Source organism: Sinocyclocheilus rhinocerous, unplaced genomic scaffold (genome assembly GCF_001515625.1).
Source record: "Sinocyclocheilus rhinocerous isolate Xijiao unplaced genomic scaffold, SAMN03320098_v1.1 scaffold588, whole genome shotgun sequence".
NCBI classification, from domain to species: domain Eukaryota; kingdom Metazoa; phylum Chordata; class Actinopteri; order Cypriniformes; family Cyprinidae; genus Sinocyclocheilus; species Sinocyclocheilus rhinocerous.
In genome coordinates, this window is record NW_015635063.1 from 610271 (window position 1) to 619610 (window position 9340).

At 38.1% G+C, this 9340-nt stretch overlaps 1 protein-coding gene across 1 annotated transcript in view; it reads right to left on the reverse strand.

Moving 5' to 3' along the window:
- The window catches only part of nbeal1 (neurobeachin-like 1), a 68271-nt gene that overhangs the window by 12470 nt on the left and 46461 nt on the right, over positions 1 to 9340 (reverse strand). Inside the window, exons 29-41 of the mRNA XM_016560904.1 lie at positions 8816 to 9104; positions 7676 to 7987; positions 7347 to 7496; positions 6491 to 6648; positions 6164 to 6288; positions 5943 to 6066; positions 4321 to 4469; positions 4116 to 4249; positions 3650 to 3751; positions 3470 to 3565; positions 3233 to 3357; positions 1927 to 2067; positions 610 to 740 (exon numbers count right to left, since the gene is read on the reverse strand). Of these exons, the coding sequence (XP_016416390.1) occupies positions 610 to 740; positions 1927 to 2067; positions 3233 to 3357; positions 3470 to 3565; positions 3650 to 3751; positions 4116 to 4249; positions 4321 to 4469; positions 5943 to 6066; positions 6164 to 6288; positions 6491 to 6648; positions 7347 to 7496; positions 7676 to 7987; positions 8816 to 9104 (2036 nt within the window). The remainder of the gene's footprint in view (positions 1 to 609; positions 741 to 1926; positions 2068 to 3232; positions 3358 to 3469; positions 3566 to 3649; positions 3752 to 4115; positions 4250 to 4320; positions 4470 to 5942; positions 6067 to 6163; positions 6289 to 6490; positions 6649 to 7346; positions 7497 to 7675; positions 7988 to 8815; positions 9105 to 9340) is intronic.

Consider the following 9340-nt stretch of genomic DNA (forward strand, 5'->3'; position numbering starts at 1 on the left):
GGCCTCTAATCATTAGGCCACGGGGAAGTCGTGGCCTAATGGTTAGAGAGTCGGACTCGTAACCCAAAGGTTGCGGGTTCGAGTCTCGTACCGGCAGGGATTGTAGGTGGGGGGAGTGAATGTACCGCGCTCTCTCCCACCTTCAATACCATGACTGAGGTGCCCTTGAGCAAGGCACTGAACCGCAGCAAAAAAATTGGCTGCCCACTGCTCCGGGAGTGTGTTCACTGCTGTGTGTGTGCACTTTGGATGGGATAAATGCAGAGCACTAATTCCGAGTATGGGTCACCATACTTGGCCACATGTCACGTCACTTTCACTTTCATTACAAGTAGTCTTGACCAAAGAGAGAAAATTTTTTTTTGTATCTGTCCCGCTCATTTTAAACATAAAATATGTGGGTCAAATTAACCCCTAACACAATAGAAGGAACACAATAGAAATTGATGGGAATGATTCAATCTCTCACATATTTTATATTTGTTTGTCTCTGAAAAGCTACAATAGGTGTTGTACCCAGTTTTTTGGCCACAACAGGAGAGTTAAAAAGCTTTCTCCTATTCCAGCTTAACTGGCAGTACTAGCTCAACTAATCTTTCATTTACTCACCGTTCTGGTTCTCCAAGAACTCTGGGAAGTAAAAGAATTCTGGGATGAGCTCTTTGACGTCATTGGGATTGTCCATGAGGGTTTGCCAGGTAGCAGGAATAGAGTGAAACTGACGATCGGCACAGTCAAACCTGCCAGACAGTCAGACCAACTTTATTCATATAATGAAAAGGGGTTTTATGAGGATGTGGCAACCCTAAATATATTAAAATATGATGGACCCTTTTCACAAGACTGTGATGATGCGTCATCAGCATCGTAAATACTCGGAAGTTTTCATATTTGTATTTTTTCTTTTTAAATGTACACTACCGGTCTAAAGTTTGGGATCAGTAAGACTTGTAATGTTTTTAAAAGAAGTCTCTTATGCTCATCAAGGCTGCATTTATTTGATCAAAAATACAGAAAAAAACAGTAATCTTGCAAAATGTTATTACAATATAAAATAATGGTTTCTATTTTAATATCCTTTAAAATATAATTTATTCTTGCGATGCAAAGCTGAATTTCCATCAGCCATTACTCCAGTATATCCCAAACTTTTGACTGGTAGTGTACAGTATGTACATTTATAACACTATTCTGGGTATTATATTACCTTTGCATCAAAAAAACTAGTTTACGCTAATGCGCCGGTGTTTCTTATGCAGCGTCTATAGGAGGGACGGTAAATTTGACATCGTTCTCTCTTCTGACTGCCGGTATCAGTCTCTCTCAATTTTTTTTCCTTTTACTGAAAGTCATGAAAACACTATCGTTACTATTTGAGCAAATGGGAATGCAAAAAATATATTTGTGCTACTCTCCCATTCACTGCTCTTCAAGTTATCCCAACTATGACGACTTCCGCTGCTGAGAAACCCGGAAATGTGAGAAAGGCCCATTCTTATAGATTGAAACAAATGTGCTTCAGCCTGAAAAAAAGGGTATGAAAAGTGCTCAGAGTTTCTGCAGAAAACTAAAAAATGTAACAACAACAAAAACTGGAAATCAATCAGTCAAAAGCCAATCATAACAGAGACCATTTATTTGAAGAATTTGTAAAGGCACATTAGCAAAAACAGGCTGTTTAATTCTAAGGGACAGACCGTAAAAACTGTAATAATCCTGTAACGCTACAAAACATCTTAGAATATGAGGCCTTTATATGAATTTCACTTCAGTAACCTTTTCTTCTCAAAGCATGCAAAATAATTTGAGTGAATAATTTTATGAAAAATTGTGAGTTGGTTCATAAAAAGGGACACAAAAGAAAGTGAGGAAAGACAGTGAAACCGAATTTTAAGGCAAAAAGACATAAAACCAGACAAGCATTACCTGCCGCTCTGCAGCTGGATGTGCAGGGATGTGAAGGGTTCGACTCGAATGAGGTAATGCATGACTCCAGCGGCGTTCGAGTAGTGCGTGCCGTAGTGGAAACGGTCTATGGTGCCCGTGGGATCTTCAAAACTCTCATATCTGCAGAATAAGCATAATTTACAATCAGCTGCATTCACTGCCGACACTTCAAAACATTTGCTCTGTTCCTAAACCTTGTGAACTGCTTCACTGTTAAATAGGAAGCTACCTTCTAAGGGAACGCCTCAAAGTGGAACCTCATAAGTGACAGAGAACACCATACAAGACCAGTGTTTAAGTTTTAAAACTAAAATGATTAAAAATGGGCTTTGGTAACTGAAATAAAATAAAATAGATCTTAAAATAAAATTAAAAATGTTGCCTTGGCAACGAAATGAAATCATACTAAAATTACTAAAACTGAAATCAAAATAAATGAAAGCTAAATATTTAGAACTACTAAAAACAACAAAAGCACAAACAAAATTCTTAAACCTTAACATAAAAACACAAATATAAAATTGAAAACTGAAATCTAAAAAGCTAATCCAAAATATTAATAAAAAATTATAATAGTATATAAATAACTTTAAAATAATACATTAAGAGATTTGATGCTCAAAGATTATTCCAACAGTCTGAAGTTAGCATGTGGCCGAGCTAATGACCCAAACAAATACATTTCAAACACAAATAATGGACAAAATAATGTATTTTAATTAGTGCTTTCAAACGATTAATCGCGATTAATCGCATCCAAAATAAAAGTTTTTGTTTACATAATGTGTTTACTGTGTATATTTATTATGTATATATAAATACACATACATGCATGTATATATTTTAAAAAATATGTTACGTTTATATATTAAATATATTTATATATGATATTATTTATATGAATATAAATATATATATATATAAAACTTTTATTTTGGATGCGATTAATCGTTTGACAGCACAAATTTTAATCAGAGGTTAATGAAACTTTTCAGTGATGAACAAAGTTTGCTTATCAGTTACAAAACTCTTCATGTTCATCACAATGCATTCTGGGATTGTGTTACGTGTGACGGATGAATGCTACCGTATTTAGCCAATACAAGGTATTTTATAAAACTGAAATTTCACAGCCTACTATTTGGTAAATCCTTCAGAGGACTAAAAATGCTGCCTAGGTGTTGTTATAGTTAACTAAAACTTACTATACTAGCTATACTTTTTTTTTTCTGAACTGGAATAAAACCAAAAGGACTGAGAGAACGAGACAGAGACAGAAACACACTTCTCTCTGACGGCTTTGGCGTTCCTCTCGTTCAGCACGGCCACGGGTTTAGAGAGATCTCTGAACACCCGCGGATCGGACAGATCCAGCTCCTCGGACGTATAATCCGACAGGATCCAGGGGAACTACAATCAGCAGAGAAAGTCACATACTGTAAGATCATTCAGGAAGCGAATGAGCGCTGATGTGTGGCCACATTCAAACAGAGCTCAGAGCGGCTGTGTAAGTGTCACTCACCACAGGATACTGAGCCAGATCGTTATACGTCCGTCCTGCTATGGTGTTCAACTGCATCAGGTAGTCAAAGTTTGAGATCTCCCTGTTCATCCATTTCTGATGACAGAGAGAAGGAAAAGTCAGCTCTGAACCTTCAGTGATGTACTATATGAAACAGAGATGCTTCATGTGTGCAGTGACCTGTGTGAGTCCAGAGGCTTTGAGCAGCTCCTGCGGTGAGTGAGTGGCATGAAGAGAGAGAGAGCGCAGCAGCAGCATCCGGCTGTACACTTTATTACGCACCTGTCAATCAAACAGAAACAACCAATCATAAGAGACTGAACAAAAGAAGGTGGGAAAGTTACAAAATAACAACGCTCATTCACCAACAAATTTTAGTGTGAAATATAGTTGACTAAAAGCATAAAACAATTTTTGCTGCTTGAAATAAAACAAATATATAAAACAAATAAATAAATGTATTTTATTTCAGCTAGTTGCCAAAGCATTCAATTCAATTAATTCCTTCAATTATTAGTGAATGAGACTCAATGAGTGTGTTTACAAAAAACAAATATCAGCTCATTATAAAGCAGTTTTAAGAGTTTGCATGTAGCATTACGTTCATACAGGAAAGAGAAAAAGAAGATGCTGTAAGATTCCTGACCTCCTTCTTGAAGTTCAGGAAGTAGTTGGTCTGGTCGATGAGAAAGATCTCCAGAGCCGAGCGCCGGAGGTTGTACCTGCGCAGGTGAATCTCTCTGATCTGAGACAGAGGCCATTTAAAGTCCTGACCTACACCTGAAAATGAAGATCAGTATCATCTCTATCCTCAAACACTGCTAAATTTCACTGTACCAGTTTTTCCTCACCTTCCTCTTTCTCTGTGCTGCTGTCGTAGAAGTAGATGTGCTGTGTGGTGAGCTCCAGACGACCCGGATAGACGTCAACCACCGTGACCAGCTCACAGTCCTCTGAGATCACCAGCTTCTCCTTCTGACCCGCCTCTTCACAATCAGCCCTAAGAGAACCACAGCGAGTGTGTTTACATGCATTTTTTAAAAAGAAATTAATACTTTTATTCAGTGAAGATGCATTAAATTGATCAAAAGTGGCAGTAAAGAGATTTATAATTTGACAAAAAAATATTTAAAATAAATGCTGCCCTTTTAAACTTTCTATTCATCAAAGAATCCTGAAAAATCATGGTTTACACAAAAATATTAAGCAGCACAACTTTTTCAGCATTGATAATATAATCAGAAATGTTACTTGAGCATCAAATCAGCATATTACAATTTCTGAAGGATCACGTCACACTAAAGACTGGAGTAATGATGCTGAAAATTCAGCTTGGATTACAGGAATAAATAACATTTTAAAATATATTCACAGAGAAAACAGTTACTTTAAATTGCAATAATATTTCACAATATTACTGTTTTTAATGTAGTTTTGATCAAATAAATGCAGCCTTGTTAAGCAAAAGAGACTTCTTTCAAAACAATAAAAAAAAAACTGTACATGGAAATTGATAATGCAAAAAAAAAAAACATTTGACATGTTAATGTCAAAATGTAAACAAACTATCCCATTTAAACAGCCATGAATGCCTTTATATGCAATGAAAAAATTACAGGCGTAAATCATTATCAAATCTTTTAACTAAAATCTAATCTTTAATGGATAAAAAAAACATTATTCAAGGCGTTTCAAAGAGTTTACATATCCAGTTATTAAAGGGTTAGTTCACCCAAAAATGAAAATTCTGTCATTAATTACTCACCCTCGTGTTGTTCCAAATCCGTAAGACCTTCGTTCATCTTCGGAACACAATTTAAGATATTTTTGATGAAATCTGAGGGCTCTCTGACCCTCCCATAGACAGCAAGGTAACTACCACGTTCAAGGTCCAGAAAAGTACCAAGATGATCGACAAAGTAGTCCGTGTGACATCAGTGGTTCAACTGTAAAGTTACGAAGCTACGAGAATACTTTTTTGCGTAACGAAAACAAAAATAACGACTTTATTCCACATTGTCATCACGCCGGATCTGGGTCAGCGCCGGCGCCGCCACACGCTCGCGTCATGATACTGTCGTGAATGCGCGTCCACAAGTGACGCAGTAGAGATGAAAATGTGGAATAAAGTCTTTATTTTTGTTTTCTTTGCGCAATCCGGTACAGTTTACAGTTAACCACTGATGTCACACGGACTACTTTGTCAATCACCGTGGTACTTTTCTGGACCTTGAACATGGCAGTTACCTTGCTGTCTATGGGAGGGTCAGAGAGCCCTCAGATTTCATCAAAAATATCTTAAATTGTGTTCCGAAGATGAACGAAGGTCTTACGGGTTTCGAACAACACGAGGGTGAGTAATTAATGACAGAATTTTCATTTTTGGGTGAACTAACCCTTTAAGTAAAAGCGTGTTTCTGTATTTAGCTCCAGTGATTGGTTACTGCTCCTGTCCGTCTAAACTGAGACTCACTGATTGGCCGATGCAGGATCCTCCTCCAGGAGCTCCAGGATGTCATCCTCCAGATCATTGACCTTCACCTGTTTCACCGCCTCTAACAACAACGACTCGGCGTTTACCTGCTGGTGCTGCACACCTGAAGTAACACACACAAAACCAGTTATTTCTTATAAATGCCCACCACAAGATTTATAAAAGTTACAAGTGACCATTTTTAGGTGTGTATATCTTACCTAGGTTGTCTCTCAAGGCACTGGCTTCTCTATGGGGATCAAAGTTGTAATTCCGCACCAGTTTGAGTCGCATACGGGAGTAGTTCTCAGCGCTAGAGAGCTTCCAGTGCATGTCCTTCTGCTGCCTGCCAAACACAAACAGCTGCCTTAAACACCACATTAATTAGCACAATTCTCTCTTTTTTAAATTATGTTACATCCTGTCAAAAACACATTTGATTATATGATATGTGATTTACTGGTTATAGTAGATGTATACACCTCCACCTGCACAAACAGTATCCACTCCTGGTCTCAGTGACATTTACGGACAGAAACAACACTCACTTGTCCACCCAGGGTCCTCTCTCACAGAAGAGTCCTCTGCGCGCCGCCCTCCACTGCCTGAGGATGGCGCTGTTCTGCGTGTGGATTTGTTTCAGCATGCTGTTGTACCTCAGGTTCTCCTGACGCCCTCGACGGCTGAACGGTTCCACAAACTGCTCCTGAGGGTTTTTGAGGGAAACGAAAATGTTTGTGAATTCTACATTAAATTTGAACACTGCTGTTCAAAAGTTTTTGAAAATAAGTTTCAATGTTTCTGAAAGAAGTCTAATCTGCTAACCAAGGCTGCACTTATTTGATAACAAATACAGTAAGAACTGTAATATTGTGAGATATTATTACAATTTAAAATAGCCATTTTCTATTTGAACATATTTTAAAATGTAATTTATTTCTGTGATCAAAGCTGAATTTTCAGCATCATTACTCCAGTCTTCAGTGTCACATGATCCTTCAGAAATCATTCTAATATGCGATCCTGGACCACAAAACCAGTCTTAAGTCGCTGGGGTATATTTGTAGCAATAGCCAAAAAAACATTGTGTGGGTCAAAATTATTTCAGCTTTCAGATGATGTATAAATCTCAATTTAAAAAAATTGACCCTTATGACTGGTTTTGTGGTCCAGGGTCAGATATGCTGATTTGCTGCTCAAGAAACATTTCTGATTATTATCAATGTTGAAAACTGTTGTGCTGCTTCATATTTTTGTAAAATAAATTTTTTTTAGAAACCATACATATTTTTTAGGATTCCTGGATGAATACAAAGTTCAACAGATCAATTTCTTTTAAAAAAAACATGATACTGACCCCAAACTTTTGAACGGTGGTGTGTGTGAGTGTAGATGTTTTTGCACCTGAAAGCGTATCTTGCTCTCTCCTCTCTCTCGGTCCCTGCGGTGCAGATTGAGCATGAACGCCTCATAACAGTCCTTCCAGTAAAGAGCCATGTTCTCATGACCCTGACTGAACGTCTCGATCTCATATTGCTTCATGTAGGGAATAATCTGATAAAACAGATACACAAAATTCTGATTTACTAACTACAGGGTACAATGAAGAGCAGAAACCAACCAACTACTACAATGTATTAATAGTTAAACATATCAAAAATAGAAAATACGTGAGACTTCATCCAGCTTAAAATCACAATTGTCCCCATTTAGTGTATTAACACAGGTCTTACATATTTATCCAAATAGACCCTCCACTCCGGAGAGCTGCAGTACAGCTGGAAGTCCTCAAAGAAAGACGGGCTTCCGTTGGTGTCGGGGAGGGAAGGAAGGTGCAGCTCCATGTACAGGAGTTTGTGGACTTTAGACAGGAGGGTACGGAGGAGAGGCACTAAAAACGAGTAGGTCTCCTCTGTCCGCTCCTCGCTCACAGAGCGCCTGAGGATTCCCTCCACACGGCCCAGAAGATAACAGGCCTCGTCCTGAGAGTCCACCGTCTTCGTCTGCAAGATGCCATTCAGTTTGGCTGTAGCCATGGCACACACCTGCCAGAACGAGGAACAATGTGAATGAACTGAAGATTTGAGTACGTTTATGATTATTAATTCAAAAGTTTGGGGTTGGTAAGATTTTCTTAATGTTTTAAAAAGAATGCTCGCCTTTGTTTGATTAAAAAAAGTACAGTACAGTACAGTTTTATAGTGAAACAGTAACACTGTAATACTTTCAATTTGAATATATTTTAAAATGCAATTCATTCCTGAGATGCAAAGCTGAATTTTAGTGTCACATGATCCTTCAGAAATCATTCTAATAAGCTGATTTGCTGCTCAAGAAACATTTCTGATTACTATAAAAGTTGAAAACAGTTATTACTTAATTTCTTTGTGGAAAACACAAGATTCAAGATTTTCTGATGAACAAAGAACAGCATTTATTTGAAATAGAAAACAGTTGTAACATTGTAAATTACTTTACTGTCACTTTTGATCAATTTAATGCATCCTTGCTAAAACTGGGCCCAAACGGTACTGTATATCAATACCTAATATGTGACCCTGGAGCACAAAACCAGTCATAAGTATCACGGGTATATTTGTAGCAATAGCCAACAATACATTGTATGGGTCAAAATTATAGATTTTTCTTTCATGACAAAAATCATTAGGATATTAAGTAAAGATCATGTTCCATTAAGATATTTTGTAAATTTCCGACCGTAAATATATCAAAACTTAATTTTTGATTAGTATTATGCATTGCCAAGATCTTCACTTGGACAACTTTAAAGGCAATGATGTATAAATCTCAATTTCAAAAAATTGACCCTTATGACTGGTTTTGTGGTCACATTTGACCTTATGACCTCTCACCTGTGGGTCTTCCTGTGCCATGAACCCAAGCAGCAGCCGTAGCCCCACCTGAGACAGCTGAAGCCACTGCGTGCCAGAGGCGTACCACACCATCAGCCCGTCCATCAGAGTCACCGTCTCCTCCAGAACCTTCTCAGTCCACAGAGCGGGATTCACCAGCCCCTCAGCCTGCAGGAAGTCCTGCACCATGTGCAGAAGACGCACCGCGTTCTCCGTGTGCTGCGGCAGCGTGGCCGTCGTCGCCTCTCGGTTTCCCGTTACGGCCAATTCCAACATCCTCTCCATCAGGCTGTGGAGAAAGACATTAGCAAATGCATGAACAACTAGCTGTTCAAATCGATTCGGATGGCTCAAATTTCAGCAAGCAAAAATATTAAAGGGGTCATATGATGCGATTTCAAGTTTTCCTTTCTCTTTGGAGTGTTACAAGCTGTTCGTGAATAGATAAGATCCCTAAAGTTGCAAAGACTAAAGTCTCAAACCAAAAGAGATATTCTTTATAAAAGTTAAGACTGGTCCACGCCC